The sequence below is a fragment of the Cervus canadensis genome, chromosome 7, assembly GCF_019320065.1.
Source record: "Cervus canadensis isolate Bull #8, Minnesota chromosome 7, ASM1932006v1, whole genome shotgun sequence".
Classification (NCBI taxonomy): Eukaryota; Metazoa; Chordata; class Mammalia; order Artiodactyla; family Cervidae; genus Cervus; species Cervus canadensis.
Genome location: NC_057392.1, coordinates 58,984,689 through 59,007,683, shown reverse-complemented (window position 1 = coordinate 59,007,683; position 22,995 = coordinate 58,984,689). Strand labels below are relative to the sequence as shown.

The window sequence follows — 22,995 nt, the reverse complement described above, 5'->3', positions numbered from 1 at the left end:
AAACTAAAACTATAAAAAAGTATCACTGCACATTGGTCAGAATGGTCATCATGCTGGAAAAGGTATGTGGAGAAAAGAGAATCCTCCTCCTATGCTGTTTGTGGGAAGGTAAGATGTTGCGGCCACTGTGGAAAACAGTATGGATGTTTCTCTGAAAACTAAGAATTACCATATGATCCAGCAATCCTACTTCTGGGCATATATCCCAGACATACCTCAAAAAAGATACATGCACCCCTGTATTCATAGCAGCACTTATTTACAATAGCCAAGATATGAAAAAAAACTTAGATGTTCATCAACAGATGAATGGATAAAGATGTGGCGCATATATACAATGGAATACTACTCAGATATAAAAAATGAAACACTATTTATAGCAACATGGATGCAACTAGAGATCATCATACTAAGCAAAGTTAGAAAGAGAAAGACAAATATGATATATCACTTACATGTGGAATCTAAAATATGACACAAATGAACCTGTTAGGTAGTTACAATAGGGAAAAGGAGTCCAGAATGGCAGTGGCTAAAAGACCTGGAAGGGAAAAGCCCGGGAAAATAGAACAAAGGAAGGTCAGAGGACTGGAGTGAGAACCTCAGGTAAAACAAACAGAACTCCTGGCTGGCCCAATTTACATAGGACAGGCCCAGGGAGAGAGAAACATATAAAAAGAGGAGCCAAAGCTCTCTTCTCTCTCTCTCCCGTGCGCTAGGGCACCCTTCTCTTCGCGTCTTTGGGTCGACATGCCCTCATGTCTCGAAGATGGATTTTCCTGCTATTATCTAAATAAAATAGAGCTGTAACACTGAGCTGTAACACTGATTTATCTAAGAGCTGTAACACAGTCCGTTCGAGACCTGAGAGCTATAACACAGTCTGTCCAAGACCCGAGAGCTGTGACACGCCGAGGGGGCTTTAATGTCCGTCACTCCAAATCTTTGTTGTGACGAGACAAAAACCGAGGAGCATACACTCACCTGACAAACCTATTGAGGGCTTCCCTGATGACTCAGAAGGTAAAGAAACTGCCTGCAATGTGGGAGATCCAGGTTCAACCCCTGGGTAAGGAAGATCCTTTGCAGAAGGGCATGGCAACTCACTCCAGTGTTCTTGCCTGAAGAATTCTATAGACAGAGGAGCCTGGCTGGGCTACAACCCATGAGACTGCAAAGAGTTGGACATGACTGAACAACACACACACACACACACGAAACAGAAACAGACTCACAAACATAGAGAACAGACTTGTGGTTCCCAAGCAGGAGGAAGCCAGAGGAGGGATGGTGGGCTGGGAGGTTGGGGTTAGCAGATGTAAGCTTTAGTATACAGAAGGGATAAACAACAACATCCTACTGTATATATAGTACAGAGAACTGTATTCAATATTCTACAATAAACTATAATGGAAAAGAGTATTTTAAAAAAGAAATGTATGTGTATAAGTATATATATAACTGAATCACTTTGCTGTACAGCAGAAATTAACACAGCATTGTAAATCAACTAGTTTTTTTTAATTGAAAAAAAAAAACAGCATTCAGCATTAAAAAAGAATGAAATTTTGATATTTGCTAAAATGTGAATGAACCCGGAAACCAGTATGCTAAACAGAAGCCATACACAAAAACATACTTTATAATTCCACTATATGAAATATAGGCAAACTCATAGAAACAGAAAGTAGAATGGTGGTTACCAAAGGCTAAGGGGTAGAGGAACAGAAAGTTATTGTTTAACAGGTACAGAATTTCTGTTTGGGATGATGAAAAGTTCCAGAAATGGATAGTGATGATGGTTGCACAACACTGAATGCAGTTAATGCCAATGAATTATACACTTTATGGCTAAAATGATAGATTGTATGTTTTGTATATTTTATCACAATAAAAAAATACCAAAAAAACTGCAGTTGCTGATAGAAAAAGACAAGTAATAACATATGGAATCCTTATACATTGCTAAGAGAATATAAAATGGTACACTCACTTTAGAAAACAACCTGGCAATTCTACAGAAAGAATACAGGGAAAAGTAGATATCCACACTTAAAAGAATGCATCTGGACTCTTACCTTACACCATCTTTTCATATGCTGGTTGGCCATTTGAAAGTCATCCTTGGATAAATGTTCAAATACTTTGCTCACTTTTTTACACCATATGCAAAAATTAACTAAAAATTGATTAGAGACCTAAAGCTACAACCAAAACTATAAAACTCCTAGAAAAAAATAGGGGGAAAGTTTCATAACATTAGATTTGGCAATGATTTCTTGGATATGACACGGAAAGCACAAACAAAAAAGCAAAAATAGACAGATGTGACAACAAACCTAAAAGCCTTTGTGCAAAGAACACGAATGAAAGGCAACCTACAGAATGAGAGAAAATATTTGCAAATCACATATCTGATAAAAGGTTAATATCTAGACCATATAAAGAACTCCTACAACTCAACAAAAGCCAAACTGATTAAAGTGAGAGAAGAGTTTGAACATTTATCCAAAGAAGACATTCAAATGGCCAACCAGCATATGAAAAGACATGCAACACCATTAGAGAAATGGAAACCAAAGTCACAATAAATGTGTCACCTCACACCCATTAGGATGGCACCCATTTAAAAAAAAAAAAACCATAAACAGAAATTTTCAAGTGCTGGCAAGGATGCAGAGAAATCAGAAACCTGGTACACTCTTGGTAGGATTGTAAAATGGTCCACTCAGTAAGGAAAATAATATGGAACTACCATATAATTTAGCAATCCCACTTCTGGGTATATATCCGAAAGAACTGAAAGCAGGGACACAAAGAGATTTGCACACCCACATTCTTGGCAGCACTATTCACAAGAGTCAAGGGGTGGAAGCAAAAGGCCATCAAAGAACAAAAGGATAAACAAAATGTGGTGCATACACACACTGGAATAAATTATTCCAGCCTTAAAAAAAGGAAGTCCTGTCACATGTTACAACACGGATGACCTTTGAGTACATGTTAAGTGAAATAAACCAGTCAAAAAAGACAAGTACTGTATGACTCCACTTATATGAGGTATCTAAAGTAGTCAAATTATAGAAACAGAAAGTGGCATGATAGTTACCAAGGGTTGAGGAAGGGGTATAAAGGGAAATCATTGTATAATGGGTACAGAGTGTCAGTTTCACAAAACAAAAAAGAGTTCTGGAGATGCTTCATAACAATGTGAACATACTTAACTCCACTGAACTGTACACTCAAAAATGGTTTAAATGGTGTATTTTATGTGTTTTTTTTTTTTTTTTTTTTACAATTTTTAAGAAGTTAAACAGAGTACCATATGACCCAACAATTTCACTTCCAGGTATACTCAAAGAGAAATGAAAACATATGTCCACACAAAACACATATATGAAAGTTCGGCAGCAGCATTATCATAATATGAAGCCAAAAAGTGGAAATAAATGTCCATCAACAGATGAATGAACAAAATGTGATATATGCATATAATGGAATATTATTTAGCCATAAAAAGAAGCACATACTGACACATGCCACTGTAAATGAACTCTGAAAACATTACACGTAAGTAAAAGAAGTGAAACATTACACATCAGTGAAAGAAGCAGCCACAAAATACCTCATGTTATGTGATTCCATTTTTATGAAGTGTCCAGAACAGGCAAATCCACAGAGAAAGAAAGTGGTTGTCTAAGGATGAATGGAGGAGAGGAACAGGGAGAGACTTGCCACTGGCTATGGGGTATATTTATGGGATAATGAAAATATTCTGGGCTTAGGTGATGGTGATAGTAGCACAAACTTGTGCATATAATAAAAACCACTGACTTGTGTTCAAGGTAACACCTGAACAACATGAGTTTAAACTTCACAGATCCACCTATATGAAGATTTTTTTCAACAATAAATCCGATGTTACTACATGAGCTATGGTTGGTTGAATCCACGGATGCAGTGTTTGTGTCAGTTGCTCCAGTTGTGTTTGGCTCTTTGCAACCCCAGGGACTGTATGTAGCCCACCAGGCTCCTCTATCCATGGGATTCTCCAGGCAAGAATACTGCAGTGGGTAGACATTCCCTTCCCCAAGGGATTTCCCCTACCCAGGGATCAAACCCAGATCTCCTGTACCACAGGTAGATTCTTTATCATCTGAACCACCAGGGAAGTCCTCCACAGATGCAGAACATCCAACAAAATGCCATCTATAAAGTTATACCTAGATTTTTGACTCTGTGGAGGGTCAGCACCCTAACCTCTACATTGGTGTCCAAGGACAAACTGTGCTTTTATTTTTAATGATGAATTTAAAAAAGGATACACTGATTTGGGAAGCACTGCTTGGGGTTCAATGATTTCAAGTCTATCTTCCTCCTTAGCCAAGGAAGGGGATACAACCTCTTTCTCTATTTTCCTGAAAAAAGACTATCCCAGTGGAGTTCAGTAGCTAATTACAGCATCCCTTCTGTTTCTGAGATGGGCCAGTTCACCCCTCCATAGCTCTCCTATCTGACTGAAGCCAGACGTGGCCAGCCCAGACACTGACAAGCACATACATCCACAGCAGCCAAAGAACTGAGTTCCAGTAGTCCCTACCTCAGGTTCCCTGATAACCAGGCCTACAGGCACAAGCATCATTCTGTCGGCCTTACACAGTGGCTATAATTTCTCCTCCTGGAAAATATCCACAAAACAAATTAAGCACTGGTCCCACAGCATCCTGGAATCAGGGGAAATTCAAAGAGACTATCCATCTTCCATCTTCCTATGAAAGCAAGACTAACAACAACCTAAATATCCATTAATAGAAAACTTGTTACAACAGTATTCATTTGCACGGACTACCAAAGCACCATTCAAAAGACTGATCTGGGATGCTGGTAATTTCCATTTCTTGATAGAGGTGCTAGTTATGTAGATGTGCTCAGTTTGTGAAAATTAGTTGCACATCTGACATGTGCATGTTCTTCTGGGTACACTTCAATAAAACATTTTTTATTTTTTATTTTTTTTAATTGAGTAATAATATTTATAATACATATCTCAGAGTGAAAATGTCAAATTTCACAAATATCACTAAGAGAGAAACAGCTTAATTAACAACTGGGCAAGTGGTATAAAAATAGCTCAATAAAACGTTTTTTAAAAGCATACAATAGATCTACTTGTATCAGTAAGGAACGTCCTTTTAAAATACTATGTGAAAAAAAAAAGATGTAACATGTATTACATGCTACCATTTATTGTTTAAGCCATAGTTAGATGTAAACATAAATGCGTATAAAACAGATGCTTTAGAAGAATACATAAGCAACTAAAAAGGCAATAGTTATGGATGGGGAATGGAACTGGAAGTCTATAGTGAGATTTATTTTTTATTTTACATATTCTTTAACACTATTCTAATGTTACCATGCACATTTATTCATTTCACAATGATAGACGCCTGCTGCCTTGGGACAATCTGCTGCAATCTGGGCTATGAATCAGCATCCAGACACCTGGGATCAGGGAAGGCTGTGTGGTTTATCAGAAAAGTAATGAGTGGAGGTTTGCTATAGCAGAAAGTGAAAGGATGTAATAAAAGCCATATTTTCTGAACTAAACAGTTTGTTTCCCATCTCCAGCCTTTCTAGCTGTGTGATCTCAGACATGTTACTTAACCTCTCTGAGCTTCAGTTACCCCATATGAACAATGAGGACACTTCTACTTAAGATTAATAATAAGGACTGACAATAATATGTGTATTTGCAAAGTACCTACTAACATGGTACTTGCAGCTTAGTTGGCACTCGAGCATTAATTTTGTTATCCTTTCCCCTGGAACTAAAACTAAAAAATAAACTAATCCTGGTATAAACAGAAGAGCAAAGAAGAAAAAAATAGACTTTAGAGGTTGGGACACAAGGATCAAGGGCCTGGGGTGCAGCAGTGCTTAAACTTTGGAGCTGACAGTAGATATGAACTAGTAAAGGAACTGGACACCATCTTGTTGAGATTCTGCTCCCCATATTCCTTCTCCCTGTCCCCTCCTCGCTCAGATACAATAATTTGGTGGGTTCTTCCCTCTCAGCTTTACCTGAATCCCAATAGAGTCAGTATTCTGCTGAGCTAACAGGAAAACCTGACAAGTGTCTCACAGGCACCTCTAAAAGCTAGAAATGGAGGGGAAATACTCTCTGTGGGGGTTGCCTGGGGACCTCCAGCACAGGCTTAAAAGTCTTGCAGAGTAAGGCAATACAGGAGAGTAGCTGAAATATAAAAGTACCAGGGATGAGTCTAACTTTGAAGACTGCTACTCGAACCCCCTTCATCCTACAAACACCAACTGAACTTTTAACAATTTTTTCAGAGCAATGTGAAGTTTAGGGAGATATATCTGTGTAACAGTTAAGACCCAAAAAAAGTCCTAAAGTAGATAAGAAAAAAAGGTTAAGGGATTAAGACCAGTTCTCTGGTAGATATTGACACAGTGACTCCTGGGATGAACTGAGGTAGAAGGGTCAAAAGCCAGGGGCAGCCAGCCATCAGCTGCAATCGGCTCTAAGGAAGGTTTCTCACCTTGCCACTGAATTTCACCTCAGTGATAAAGTAAATATTGGTAAAGTAAAATCCCTTTTGATTTAAACTGTTCTTATCCAAACCTAAGAATCCAAACAGATGTGAATGAACCTGAGATACCCCTTGCTACATCTAAAGCTGAGGAAACAAATGCATCTGGATAAAACATATTGCTGTCTGAATTTGCTATAACCAAAATCTTGCCACCCAGATTCAGACAGCAAGGAATTCTTACATGAAACATTTGGTGTAAAACTGCAAAACCTTTAACCTGCCAGAGATTTCAAGCTGCCAGTGTCTAGGTATGAACACTACAGAGCAAAGAAGCACACTCGTCTCACAGACCTTTGAGACTCCCTAGGTCAGTGGCCTCCTAAGGACTTAAGTTCTTTCAAAACACAAAAAGAAAAAAGAAAACCACTCAGAGAACATTCACAATTCAAGGAAAAGGTAGCACAGAAAAAATCTGTCACCCCATAAATCAATCCTCAATAAAAGCCAGCTGAGCCAACCTCACTTCAGATCAACCTAAAGGAAGCAACCAAAGCACTAAAAAAGCAAGTCAGTGGAATGAACTGGCACCTCTGAAAAGAGACAAGATATAACTAAAGCATAAGTTTATTAACCACTGAAATCCTAGTATGCGGCTAACCGATTATAAAGCGCCACGAACAAGTGTTGCAAGGCTAGATTCACTGCTATCAGCATAATTAGGTCCCAAAAGAGGAGTCTGAGATAACACTGAACAGATCAAAGAGCATTTCCTCAGCCTTTAAAAGTCACTTAATGAACCTGACAACAAATACTTAAGGTCTTTAGCATGACCATTCACATTTATTCGATTTGAAGTACTTTACACTCAAGCTCTTAGTCAGACTGCAATGCCATCTAAGGGAAAGAATTCTGATTTTTAACTACCTCCAAATACCAATTTCTTTGAATAAACTATCTCCTGGCATGAAAGAGGTTTTAATTTCTGATCCCAGGTTTCCTCAAATGTTAAATGACAAAATCTTTATAATCTTCAAAGAACACTAGGTATCAACTAACTGTGAGGCACTCTGAAAATATTAAAAGAAATCAAAACTTTGCTACCCTAAAGGCTATTAATTTTTAAAAAAACAAGCAAGCAAACCAAAAATCCCAATTAGTTCCAATGGAAACCCAAGTGTTACCGGAGAGCTACTTTTGAAAGTTATCATTTATTAATTATTAAGACTTCACTGACAAAAAAAAAAAAAAAAGACTTCACTGACTAATCAATTATACAGCTGGCAATATACTTTGAAAAATCTCAACCTTTTGATTCAAGATCTCATCAACACTGAGTCACTCAACAGATTTTAACTCAATGTCTTTACTATGTGCCAGATATATTGTCACCCTGCTTATTTAACTTATATGCAGAGAACATCATGTGAAATGCTGGGCTGGATGAAGCACAAGCTGGAAACAAGACTGCTGGGAGAAACATCAACAACCTCAGATACGCAGATGGCACCACCCTTACGGCAGAAAGTGAAGAACTAAAGAGCCTCTTGATGAAAATGAAAGAGGAGAGTGAAAAAGCTGGCTTAAAACTCAACATTCAAAAAACTTAGCTCAAGGCATCCGGTCCCATCATTCATGGCAAATAGATGGGGAAACAATGACAGACTTTATTTTCTTGGGCACCAAAATGACTGCAGATGGTGACTGCAGCCATGAAATTAAAAGACACTTGCTCCTTGGAAGAAAAGCTATGACAAACCAGGACAACATATTAAAAAAGAAGAAACATTATTTTACCAACAAAGGTCCTTCTAGTCAAAGCTATGGTTTTTCTAGTAGTCATGTATGGATGTGAGAGCTGGGCCATAAAGATAGCTGAGAGCTGAAGAATTGATGTTTTTAAACTGTAGTGTTGGAGAAGACTCTTGAGAGTCCCTTGAACAGCAAGAAGATCACAGTCAATCCTAAAGGAAATCAGTCTTGAATATTCATTGGAAGGACGGATGCTAAAGCTAAAGCTCCAATACTTCGGCCACCTGATAGGAAGAACTCACTGGCAAAGACCCTAATGCTGGGAAAGACTGAAGGCAGGAGCAGAAGGGAACAACAGAGGGTGAGATGGTTGGATGACATCATCGACTTGATGGGCATGAGTTTGAGCAAGTTCTGAGGTTGGTGATGGACAGGGAAGCCTGGCGTTCTATAGTCCATGGGGGTCACAAAGAGTCGGACAGGACTGAGCAACTGAACTGAACTGTGTGCCAGATATATGCTAGGAGTTACAGCAAAAATGAAAAATCTCAACATTGTTCTCAAAGATGACACATGTACAATTATATAAAGCAGGTTGCATTCACTTCAATTAAGTCGCTCAGTCATGTCTGACTCTTTGTGACCCCATGAACTGCAGCACGCCAGGCATCCCTGTCCATCACCAACTCCCAGAGTCCACCCAAACCCATGTCCATCGAGTCAGTGATGCCATCCAGCCATCTCATCCTCTGTCATCCCCTTCTCCTCCTGCCCCCAATCCCTCCCAGCATCAGGGTCTTTTCCAATGAGTCAGCTCTTCACATCAGGTGGCCAAAGCATTGGAGTTTCAGCTTCAACATCAGTCCTTCCAATGAACACGCAGGACCCGATCTGCTTTAGGATGGACTGGTTGGATCGCCTTGCAGTCCAAGGGACTCTCAAGAGTCTTCTCCAACACCACAGTTCAAAAGCGTCAATTCTTCAGCGCTCAGCTTTCTTTATAGTCCAACTCTCACATCATACATGACCGCTGGAAAAACCATAGCCTTGACTAGACGGACCTTTGTTGGCAAGGTAATGTCTCTGCTTTTTAATATGCTGTCTAGGTTGGTCATAACTTTCCTTCCAAGGAGTAAGCATCTTTTAATTTCATGGCTGCAATCACCATCTGCAGTGATTTTAGAGCCCCCCAAAATAAAGTCAGCCACTGTTTCCCCATCTATTTGCCATGAAGTGATGGGACCGGATGCCATGATCTTAGTTTTCTGAATGTTGAGCTTTAAGCCAACTTTTTCACTCTCCTCTTTCACTTTCATCAAGAGGCTCTTTAGTTCTTCTTCACTTTCTGCCATAAGGGTGGTGTCATCTGCATGCATTGTAAGTTATTAAAAAGTGCAACGAGTTCAGAAAAAAAACACTTCCTGCAGGAAGTAATGTCTAAACCATAAGCTTGAAGACTGGATCAGTTCCACCAGAGAGACAGGAAAATTAAACCTTCCAGACATATGAAATAGTCTGAATGAAGAAACGAATGCATCTTTTCTCCACTAAAGTAGGTTATCAAAAATTAAGAGTACCATTAAGTCTAACCATATTTGAGGGAAAGCAATGTTTTGCTATTTCTCTAGGAAGATTTTTTTCCTTTATCTATACAATTGTTAACTTACAAATCCACTTCCTGAGTTTCTCAAATAACTAATTGCACAATTTTTTTTCCACAATTTTTTAAATATTGCACAAGTTTTACCTTGAAGAGCAAGAACTGTCTTCCATAAAGTTAAGTCACTCAGTCATGTCTGACTCTTTGCAACCCCGTGGACTGTAGCCTACCAGGTTCCTCTGTCCATGGGATTTTCCAGGCAAGAATACTGGAGTGGGCTGCCATTTCCTTCTCCAGCTGTCTTCCATAAAAGCTTACCAAAAACGAATGAAATTATCATGGTGATATATATGTTATGCTCTCATTTAAAGAGGATCTTATAAACAGCATGGGGTAGAAAACTGGCTCTAGGATGAGACAGACCTGGATTTTGAAACTCAGTTCTTACTTACTAGTAGTGTGACCTTCAAAAAGTTCCTTCTCTGAAAGTCAGTTTCCTTATCTGTAAAAGGGGAGATAACTACCCTGCAAGCAACCCTGTGAGGTAGGGAGACAATATGTATAAAGTCTGCTGCATAAATAAGGTACTTAAATCAGTGTTCCCTTTGAGTACTTTAATAGGACAGTAATAATTACTCATAAGCTATTCACAAGCTAGGACTTTACAACAGAGATCATTTGATAATTATCATACTAGATCAAAATTAGAAAATAACCCAGAGCCTCATATATACAGTACCTTTATGCCACAATATTTTCAAACCATTACATTAGCCTGAAGGTACAGAAATTCTGTCTTCTAAACCACTGATGAGCATGGTACAAAAGCCATTGACTATGACATACTGTACCTTTTGGTTTGATTTCTCTTCCCTTGAATGGCTAAAACGTGTAAGCTAACACAAACCTGTCACAGTCCGCTGGCCATCACTTAGGTTATTCCACCACTTGTTAATCTAAAACAGAAGGAAAATTGCTTATCACCATGTGGTAAATACTTTCAGTCTATGTAAATGAAAAGCAAGAATGAAAATGCTTTGTGCATAAATGAGAGTCCTCATCAGTAAAAATCTCTACTGAACAGATGTAATAAATATGTGGTAGAGTGGGAAGCACTGGTGTTTTACAGTCAGACAGCCTGCATTCTCTACACAGAACCACTGAGCACGTCTATGACCTTCGACAAATTAGTTCCAAACTTCAGTTTCCTGATACATAAAATGGAGATAGTAACAGATACCTAGCAGTATTATTGTGAGGAATATCAGTACATATGTAAAGCACCTAGCATACTATCAAATAAGTGATTATTCACCAAGGCCCAATCTAGTTTTAAAATTCCAACCAAGAATATTTTCTACCAAAAAAATACCTTACTTTAAGGTATAATACTAGATTGAGGTTTAGAAAAAGACAGAATCCTAATCTATCAGGGACACACAGTGAAATTTTTATAATTGATATATGCCTAGAATGGGGCTTCCCCGATGACTCAGTGGGTAAAGAAACCACCTGCCAATGCAGGAGACGCGGGTTCAATCCCTGGGTCAGGAAGATCTCCTGGAAAAGGAAATGGCAACCAGTTCCAGTATTCTTGCCTGGGAAATCCCATGGAGAGAGGAGGCTTGCAGGTTACAGTCCATGGGGTCACAGAGTTGGACAAGACTTAGTGACTGAGCATGCTGAGCTGATGTCCAGAATTTGCTTTACAGTAATCAGCGGTGGGGAAGGATGGGAGAGAAAGGGAACTAGATGAAACAAAGTTCCTGTGTGTCAATAACTTGATGCAGGATGACAGGGGTTCATTATACTATTTTCTTTATCTTCTTTACTCTTTTACTTTACTTTTGAAATTTTCCATGATTAAAGTTTTATTCATGTATAATTTATTTATTGACTTTTGGTCACACTATGTGTTATGCAAGACCTTAGTTTCCTGACCAGGGATTGAAATCATGTCCCCTGTAGAGGGAGCTTGAAGTTCTAACTACTGGATCACCAGGGAATTCCCTCCATGATTAAAGCTTTTTAATTAAAAAAATATATACATGTTCTCACTATGAAACTTGAGCCAGACTTTGTATACTAATACTGAAAGAAATCCAAGGTTAAAAAAAAAAAAAAGTTACAGATCAGTATATATTTGACCCATATTCAACAATGATTTCATTTTTGTAATTCAGCTAACCCTTGAGCAGCAGAGGTTTGAACTGCACTGGTCCACTTAAATGCAGATTTTTTTCAGTAAGTATGTACTACACTATATATACTATACCATCTGGAGTTGGCAGAACCCGCCGATGTGGGACCACTGTTACGGAGGGCCAACTATAAAAGTTATATGCACGTTTCCAACTATGTGGAGGATCAGTGCCCCAACCCCTGCATTGTTCCAGGGTCAACTGTAAAATTAAATGTATGTGAGCTCTCACACCTTACTTGCTGCATATGCAGTAGTGAGGCATGGGTTCCCCAGACTTTTGTTTCCCATGTTTTACTTATGCGTTATTTCAACTTTAACAGGATTTTACATTTTATATCCTATCATTTACCTATCTCAAACAAATTCATCTTTGGATGAAGATTATGTATACCATTTGTGTCATTTTCACCATTTCAAGGAACAATTTGGATACCAAAACTTTATAGTTCAGCAGCCTGTAGCTTTTAAAGGGATCCAGAAATGTGGAATAGGTCAGCATTACTATCTTCTCAAACATATTGTACTAAATAAAAACTATTGCTCATTATTGCAGGTTTTACCTGCAAAATTACATCAACTGTTCTTCTGACATAAAGCCTCTCTAGAACAGGTAGGGCTCATGCTTCTTGTGTTGATGGGGAAACAAGGAGGAAAGAATCCTCCCTACTCAGAGTAACCTCAACTATCATTAAGAAAAAGAAAACCTATGGTTGACCTCTCAACCTCTCACTGGCCAGGAAAAAAGTGGAAGAAAACTGAAAAGGACACTGACTCATCTCCAAATTGGAAGGGCAGTGTGTTGTCATTTTAAAAAAAAAAAAAAAAGGAGGTGTCTGAAAATGAAAGATCCACAAATTAGCCTATGGGCTCTGCTCAATAAACTGTCAAATGAAATAAAATATATGCTTTCTCTAAAAGGCGAGGAAGGCCATTAACATGCATACAAAGTAATGAAAAGTTCTAAAAGTTCTGCATTTATACCCTTCTTGCATCCTCAATCCAAGCACAGTTAGAAACATCAACAGTAGGTATTTATCAGAGAGATATAAACATCATGTCACTAAGAAGTTTTTAAAATCCACACAGTATCTCTACCCCTCAAACATAAAACGCCCTCTGATTCCAATATATACTCCAAAATCATCCATCCAGATGATGCAAGTAAAAACAGTGGCCATTAGTAGAGTCGGAAGAAAATTCAAAACAGTAATTTTTAACAACTATTTGTGGTGATTCTTGATATATGTGGGTAGAGGGACAAACTTCTTGGAACACTTAACTAAAACAGTGCCAGCCATATAAAACGTTAGTACTTGGTGGCTCAGTCAGTAAAGAATCCGCCAGCAATGCAGGAGACGAGGGCTCAATCCCCGGGTTGGGAAGATCCTCTGCAGTAGGAAATGGCAACCCACTGCAGCATTCTCGTCTGGGAAATCCCTTGGATAGAGGAGCTTCGTGGGCTACAGTCCATGGGGTCCCAAGAGTTGGACACAACTTAGTGACCAAAACTACTACAATGAATAAAGAAGAATATTAAGTGCAATGATATCATATCTATTGACCTAATGTTGCTATTAAACACACTTCATAATAACCAGACTTCAAAAACTTATCAACTAGAATAAACAAAAGCCATGTTTATCTTTACCTCCTTTCTGAAGTCTCCTTCCTTCTGTGGTCTTATGCTATCCAACCAATCAGCTTTTATACCATCAAAATAACTTTGGACCCTGGATTTCAGTGATTCATATTGCCAAATAGCAGCTGATCCAAATGCACAGCCTGTAAACTACATAAAACAAATATATTACAAAAAATTTTTTAAGAAATAGACCTATACATAGTTTCAAGGATATTATTTCATTTTCATTGCTTTTTATGAACATAAGGAACATCGGGTACACTGGAACTTATTAGGTGAACATTTCACTGTTTCCCATTTTATTAACTTCACAATACCCTGGGACCTGTTTACAATGAGAACTTTTTCAAATTCAAAATATCAACTCAGTATCACCTGTAATGTTATACCAAATAAGAGGCCCATGAGTTTCTTCTCCAGGGCTTACATGAGTGAACCATGTGCTAACAGCAATTACTGAATTCATGTTCTCTTATAATCATGACTCCAGATCCTTTTGATGCCCCTCCATGTGTCATTAAGGGAGCCCAAACAAGACAAATAGTACTTTACCACCACACCTGAAGCAATGCAGGTAACTAGTAGTAATGTGAGCTCTTACCCCAACAGTAAAAAACAAAGGCTTTACAAGAGTCCTTATAGGATAAGGAGAAGGGTAAAAGGCTGTTTCTTCTACAGGAGGAATCAAAGCACTTCTCTTGTATGTTTCACTACTTGTGTAGTGATCAGACGATCTTCGTGGTTCAACCTTCCTGGGTGCTTTTCTGAATCCACATTTTTGCTGAATAAAAAAGTTAAACCTATAGAAGAAAATGACAGATTAGAAACTGAACTGCATCTTGCAAACAGCAACCTCTATGAGCCTCCCCTCTTCACCTGCAAATCACCGACTCAGTTCATTCTCACTCTGCAGCCCCAAAGCCACCAAGACTCCTACTCCCAGCTAGGACTCAGTCAAGACAATGAACTATGCTCTTCTGGAAAAGGAGAGACCAACTACAGCAGCTTTACAGGGCATGTTTGGGTTATTACTGTGTATCAATAAATAAAACAATTTGTACTCATCCTCCACACAGTTTACAATCCTATAAAAAGCTTTTTTCTTTTGTCAAATGGTAATTTCTCCCAGGTAGACCAGGCAGAGGCCTCTTCCTGATTGTTCTCATTATACTCTAAACATACTACCTTTCTACACTCATAAAACTGCTTGAAAGCAATCAGACAGGTCTTCTCATCTTTGTAACCCACACCCTGAAACACTCTGGTTGAGTAAAAAGAAAAATTTCATTTCTGTGGCCTGGATGACATCCAAACAAGAAAGTGATTCAAATATATGTCTTGAGTCCCAGCCTCAATTTTCTTACCCTGTATTTCCAACTGTATATTGACTATTTCTACTTGGCTGGAGAAGGAAATGGCAACCCTCTCCAGTATTCTTGCCGGGAGAATTCCAGGGACAGAGGAGCCTGGTAGGCTACAGTCCATGGGGTCACAAAGAGTTGGACATGACTAAGCATGCAGGCATGCTCCTCATTACTTCAAAAACCAATATATTCAAGAGGGAATTCAACCCCCTCTACAAACAGCTCCATTTTCCAACTTCGTTACTCCTTCAGTGGTCCCACAGTTCTATGAACCACTAAGATTAAAAATCTAAAAGTTATTATTCTCTTTCCTTAATTCTTACCATCTCCTTAATTCTTACCATCTAATTAAAAATCAACTCTGGCAAATAACATTCTTTCCATTCTTCATTTAGTCCTTTATCTCATGCCTAGTTTATGTCAACAGCTTATTTAAGTTCAAACATTTTAACATGTTGTATTTTCTTTTTCTTTCCTCATATTATTCTTCCACAAACATTCAACGCCTCCTCAAATGCTCTCTCAGAGGACCAACATTCTCTCCTTAATTCCAATACAATCCCTTTAGCTCATCTCTTCTGGCCTGGAATACTTTACCATTTCCTAACAGATTTCATTGCTTTTAGTACCGCCCTACTCCAATTCACCCTCCACATTTTATTAAATACACATATATTTATCATTCCCCTGCTTCAAACCACATAATAAATTTCTCATCATCCTATTAAACTTAGCAATGCTACTCCTTTGTTGCAGGATGTACTTCTCTAACTTTTTCTGTGCCCTTCAAAATTCAGTTCATGTATGTCCTCCTCCAAGCAGCATTCCTAAACTCCCCCAGGCTGAGTGTATTCTTCGTACTCCTAGAGTCCTAAAATATCCTGTATATACTCTTAACCTTCTCTCATTCACTGGCTGTACTGTAACTAGATTCTCACCTCTGTATTCATTATATCTCTACCACCAAGGCCAATCCCTAATAAAGAAAGGGTCAACAATTACTTCAGAAAAAAGAAGGGATCAAGAATAATTATTGGTTTTATTTTGAATAACTGAAAGGAAAGTGGTACTATTCACTAAGACAAGGAAAATCAGAAGCACCAAAATAGGAAACTAGAAGGAGAGATGAATAATTCCATCTTAGGCACTGTTTAAAATGCTTGCAGTCATTGCAGCACAATTCTATCAGCTAAAAAACTGGAACTTAAATTGCTATCAACTGGGGGAAGGAGAAACTCTGGTATATTTATATGACAGAATACAGTTGTCCCTCGGTATCTATGGGAGATTGGTTCTAGGATCCCTTGCAGATACCGAATTCTGGATGTTCAAATCCCTTATAGAAAACATAGCTGACATTCCCCATCAACATGGTTGAATCCATGGATAAGAAACCTGGAGATACACATGGCTAACTGAACTACTCAGTGAAAAACTACTGATCACACATCACAGATGAATCTCAAAAACACTACTGAGCAAAAGAAGTCAAACACAAAAAAGCATATAATGTGACTGTGTGATTGCATGTATATATATATATACGAAGTTGAAAAATAGGCAAAAATTATCTGTGGTTAAAAAATAATAATCTGTGGTGATCAAAATCAATAGTGGTTGCCTAAAGTGGGACTTGACTGGAAAGAGGCAAGAGGGAACTTGCTGGAACGATGGACTTTATTTTTAGGTGACGGTTGCACAGGTGTATACATTTGTCAGAACTAACAGCTATACACTTAATACTTACACATTTTACCATATGTAAGTTATATTGCAATAAAGTATTCTAAGCACCCAGGTGATATCTAGCAGGCATCTGGAAACATGAAACTCAGAAAAATGGAATAGCTACTGTTACTACTATTACTCATCTAACATGCTCTTCAATGCTGAGTCCACACCACAGCTCAAATTCTCAGACATCACATTGTGAGGATGGGTAATGATAAAGTAATTCACCTTAAAACTTCTAGTAAGTCAGATTTGTACTTACAGTAAGGGTTACTCTTTTCAACAAAATCTATTTTGGAAAGCAATGCACTTATTCAAACACTGCCAATTGTTACTCAGAATGGCTCTGAACTTCAGAATCTGTTAACAGGCTTATGAATTTGTTGTTTGTTCAGTTGCTAAGTAGTAGCCAACTCTTTGCGACCCCATGAATTGCAGCACGCCAGGCTTCCCTGTCGTTCACCATCTCCCAGAGTTTGCTCCAGCTCATGTCCAATGAGTCAGTGATGCCATCCAACCATCTCATCCTGTCGGCCCCTTCTCCTCCTGCCCTCAATCTTTCCCAGCATCAAGGTCTCTTCCAGTTGAGTTGGCTTTTCGCGTTAGGTGGCCAAAGTACTGGAGCTTCAGTATCAGTCCTTACAGTGACTATTAAAGGTCGATTTCCTTTAGGATTAACTGGTTTGAATCTCCTTGCTGTCCAAGGGACTCTTGAATCTTCTCCCACACCACAATTTGAAAGCATCAATTCTTCAGTGTTCAGTCTTCTTTATGGCCCAACTCTCAGATCCATACTTGACTACTGGGAAAACCATATCCTTTAGCAAATAACTACTGAATGGTAAATTGCAAATCTACTTTTCTATTTCTTGTTCTATTGCCTGCTTTTTCTGCAGAGGCTAAGAAAGATAAATATCTTCACTTTATGAGGCTCTCCTATGGCTAGGGGTGGCCATATTACACAGCTCTAACAAAATGAGACTTAATTATTTAGAAACCTCTTGAAAAGGTTTTGCTTATCCAGTAAAAATGGAGGTATCACTAACGTCACATCCCTCCCATTTCTTTTTGCCTTGAAAAAGGACCTAAGTCTCTAGAGACAGGGCAGTCATCTTGAATGTTAAGAGAAAGGCCAAGGGCTTCAGGTACTAACCTTGACATTCTTTGAGCTACTGAGCAAAGACAACAGTTACCTACCTCCAATCATTTTAAGCTAAGTACTTCTCTCATTTATTTAAGCAACAATTAACTTACAACCAAGGTCATTCCTAACTGATAACACCTTTAAAAGTGTGTTAATCCTTTGCAATTGGATTTGATTTTTCTTAAAACTCCAAAGTAGACTAATGTGCTTAGTCTCTCAGTTGTGTCCAACTCTTTATGACCCCATGGACTGCAGCCCACCAGGCTCCTCTGTCCATGGGATTCTCTGGGCAAGAATACTGGAGTAGCCACTCCTTTCTCCAGGGAATCTTCCTGATCCAATGATTGAACCCAGGCCTCCTGCACTGTGGGCCGATTCTTTACTGTCAGAGCTACCAGGTTCAATCCCTAATTTAGAGCTAAGTCTAGTAAACAAAGTTAACACCACTCTGTGTCAAGAAACAAAATGTGTGACATAAAGGAATTATGTATCATAGGAATACATTTCCTTTAAATGTTTCCTTGTAAATGGTTACAAATTGTAACCCAGTGTAGCTGGTGACTGTTTTGTTTATTTTTCCTGCTGTGCCAGGAGGCTTCCAGAACTTCAGCTCTCTGATCAGGGGCTGAACCCACGCCATGGCAATGAGCTCCTGGAATCCTAACCTAACCACCAGGCCACACTTTTCTCTTTTTAGACCATGATATATGAAGGATGAGATTTCTTTATATCTCCAATAGCTTAATACTACAGGATATGTACTCAATCACTTCTAATGAAAGACTACCTCAACAGTTCTTCAACTCATTTACAATTCTGAAGCACAATGCCTGAGAAGGAACACAAACATGCCAGGTTGGGAATCTGGCTTTAACACAAAGCCAGACCTTTTGCCTAGAATAATATTTATCTTAAGAATCTCAACAAAAGTGTGGGGCTGAGGACACAAAGAACATGTTACACAAACTGGCCCCAGGGACAGTTCAGATGCAGAATATATATGCTACAGGTGGACATACAGAACTTGGAGAGAATTAAGTACTGTGACTTGGCTCACTGAACACCTATTCCTTTCACCTAAGGTACATTCACATGATGCAGGGACTGGGAAGCTAAAAACTATTTTCCAGATATCCTTTCAGTTAGAGTTTGTGATGTGACCAACGCCTTCTCATCAGATTCACTAGCCAGAACTGGGTCAGAACTGGGTTCGGTGAGAAGGCGGGACACAGGCATCACTCCTGTGGAGTGGTGGAGGCGACACAGTTCTTACTCTGGTCAGCAGATTCATATCTAGTAGCAGCTTCCCCAGTTGCCTCATTTATTATTGCATAACAGACTGCCCCAAGACTTCACTGTCCTAAAAGTGTAATGACATCTCATGATTCTGTGAGGTAGCTGCCCTTGGCTGGGCAGTTCTGCTGGTCTCATCTGGAATCACTCAAGCAGCCAGTCATCTGGCTGCTTAACTGGAGCTGGAGAGGCTATGATGGCCTCCCTGCCATATCTGGAGCCTCAATATTGGCTGTTAGCTGGTTCTCTCTTTCTAAATGGTCTCAGTAATCTCTAGTCTAGTCTAACAAGAGCTTTAACCATAACAGTGAGAGTGTTCCAAGACAGAAAAGGATAAAGCTGCAAGGCCTCTTGAGATCCAGACTATGAACGTTGGACAGTACTTCTTCCACATGCCACTGGTCAAAGCTAGTCACAAGGCCAACCGTGCTTCAAGAAAAAGGGAAATAGATTCCAGCTCCAGATGAGAAAAGCTGTAAATGACTGTGGCCATGTTTTAAAATCTACCACATTAACTGTGGCAGAGGCAGTTATGACTCTGAAAGCATAGTCTGGAACAGTAATTCTTACACCTGGCTCCTGAAGAGGAGTAGAATACTCCACCCCCAAATATGCCACTTTGGCATGGGGATTATTCTGAGCTGAAGGCAACTGAGAAGCAGCAGATATAAGAAAAACTCTCTGCCCTGCCCCTATAGGCCTAGAAGCAGGATACACACTTGTAAAGGTGTACCCACTCCCTGCCCTGCGACCCGCCCCCCAACCCCACCGTCTCTACCAGGAAGGACAGAAGTTAATCATAAGACAACTCAAGACCCTATGAACCCAGAGAAAGCATCAGAGGAATCTACGTAACAATCTTTACTAACTCGCCCCCATATTAACTTCCCACTATTTGCTGCCCTAGAAACTCAAAGTCCTTTCCCTTTGCATTCTCATTTCTCTACAACTTAAATTTTCTTTTGTTAAAATTCCATATAAGACCAAGTTCTAACCATCCCTTTCGGTCACTCATCACTGAGTACTCCCAGGTATATGTGCAAAGCACGGTTTCCCCTTGTTAATCTGTTTTTTTGTTAGTCTGGCAGGGTCCCAGCCAATAAATCTAAGATTGGTAGAGGGAAAACAGCTTTTCCTTTCCCATATTATACCTTAGTATTGCCTGGTAAGCTTTTTAAAATAGGACACCATGGCTCCACATCAGACCAATTAAATCAGAATCTCCAGGGATGGGACCAGTGCATCAGTATTTTTTAAGGGCTTCCCAGGTAATTCTCAAGTGTGGGAGGGCTGAAAAGTTGCGATTTACCACAGATGTCGGGAAAGCTTTAGTCTCTACACAAATCACCTGGGGGTCCTGTTAAAAAAAAAATTCTAATTCAGTAGATCTAGGGTGAGTCTGAGATGCTGCATTTCTAAACAAGCTCCTAAATTACAGACTGACAAACTATGGCCTGCAGAGAGAATTTGGTCTTCCAGCTTAAAATACCTTTTGCATTTTTAAAGAGTTGTTTAAAAGAAAAATAATATCTGACAAAGACCTACATGGCCCTATTTTCTATCTAGACTTTTATAAAATAAGTCTGACAGACCCCTGTCCTAAACTGCTGGTTCATGAACCACTTTGAATAGCAGGAGCTAGAACCTAATCCCCCACTCTTCCAACAATATTTCCACTTAAATTACAATAGTTATCTACAGGTTAATCCTAACTGACTAGAATTTAAAAAATAGGATTTGTAACCAAACGAAGAATTCCAATACAAAAGTTTAACTAGACTGACAGTGAGCATTTTTTGGCTCATTCCCAGCATAGCATCCACACCCTCTTTCTTTGGCTCATTCCCAGCATAGCATCCACACTCTCTTTCTCTCTCGAAAGAGTACCCTGGAATTTCCAGCCATTTGGTTGGAGGAGGTACACCAAGCTCCTGACTGGCGTAAGCATGTCACAGTTATTTTCTTAAAACTCATCTTGAGTTAATAGGTGGAAAATTAAAAGGGAAATGAATATACCAGATTTACTAATTTGTCAAGTATTTAACCTAAATATATCTTAAGACTATCATCTCAGTCTAAATTTAAGATTTATGCTCCGTATAAATGATACATACAACTGACAAATTATGCACGCTTCTTTCCTTTTTTTTTAGGCTTCTTTCAAGCCTAAACCATTTTTCAGAAGTGCTGCCAATAGTTTGCTGATGGTAAAGTTTCTAAAAACTCTAAGTGAGATGTTCTTCATTTCCTGTAAAGAGCCAGACAATAAATATTTCAGTCTTTGTGAAAACAACTTAAATCTCTGTGGCATACTGTTTAGTCTTTTAAAGCACAGAAACCATTTTTGGCTGGCAGGCTGTCTTGGGCCTGCCATTATAGTTTGCAGAAATTCTGACGAATATCACCACCTGTAGTTCTTGTTTAAAAAAAAAAAAAGCAAATTCTCAGCCACACTTCACTCCTGTTACAACAAAAAATCACAAAGACTAAGCCTAGACCTCTGTTTTTTAACCATATCACTGACTTCATTCCTCCATATACTAATTTTAGAACCTCGAGAAGTGAAAACAGATCTAATAAACTTACATACAAAGAAACTTGCTTCTTTCTAGAAGTTAGATTTCAGGCTTACCTACAATCTCTTTTTCAATGTCACCGCAAAAAATGTCAATTTCAAACTCTGCATATGAATGACAAACTAAAAACTTGTGATGGTAATCTTCAACACCACATGTATTTGTTTCAAATGGTCTCCAATTTTTACTGGAGCCTCCTCTTTAACTAAGTTGTTCTTCTTTTCCTTTCCCTTCCTAACACAGATCTTGAATACTGAACACCTGTTGCTTCCTAATAGCTACATTCACTCTTCTTCCCTCTCAAACTATGCAGTTTCAACTGGGGTTTGGAATAAAGAATGGAATCAGGACCACTGATATAAATTACCACCTCCACCTGAGCTCCTCATTCCCCCATCTCCTTAGGAGTTTAGGTTAGTGCTGAGGCTCCAGGTTCCCCTGTATCATGAAGTTAAGTACAATGTAAGCCATTTTACCACTAATCTCCGATCCTGCATTCAGGGCTTGTTTAGAACTACAGGTTCTTTCCCGCTTCTCCCACAACCCACATCCTTTCCTCCAACCCACCTCCTGCCCACCGGGCAAGTCGACAGGACTGAGGTAAGGCCTGGGAAAGACAGTCTACAGACACTCCAGATGATTTGAAAATTAAGGATGCCCTTTGAGCATCCCCGTGATGATAATACTAAAATAGGTACTACAAATTATTTGTCAACAGTGTGTAGGTCTGACTTGCATTTGTGTTAATTTACGTGTCAGTTACATGCCTGAGAGAAAAGGACTTGTCTTGCCTCAGGGGCACAGGTTCAGAAATCTCACATGGATTGTGTAAATAAAGTTTCTGTGGTGTTTGAAAAAAAAAAAGAAAAGAAAATCAAGGATGGCTCCACCATATTGGAACCTCAATTATTTACCACTGGCTAGAGCTGGTGTTAAACTAAACACAAGGCTTCTTGCTATCATCTATCAGGTAGACTTCAGGCACTCATCTGACCAAGTAAGAAAACGGGGAATTAAAACTCTGTTAAACAACAGAAAGAAAATTCAGAGCCAAATACACACTAGAACCTTAGTTAAGGGATTTCTCTCAATTTAGAGTTGAACTATTCTAATACAAAAACAGCAAATACTGA

General features: G+C 39.0%; 1 protein-coding gene across 1 annotated transcript in view; it reads right to left on the bottom strand.

Moving 5' to 3' along the window:
- Window positions 1-22,995, bottom strand: part of PARL (presenilin associated rhomboid like) — a 54,551-nt gene that overhangs the window by 30,796 nt on the left and 760 nt on the right. Inside the window, exons 2-4 of the mRNA XM_043473588.1 lie at window positions 14,356-14,554; window positions 13,761-13,901; window positions 10,817-10,865 (exon numbers count right to left, since the gene is read on the bottom strand). Coding sequence (XP_043329523.1) covers window positions 10,817-10,865; window positions 13,761-13,901; window positions 14,356-14,554 — 389 coding nt within the window. The remainder of the gene's footprint in view (window positions 1-10,816; window positions 10,866-13,760; window positions 13,902-14,355; window positions 14,555-22,995) is intronic.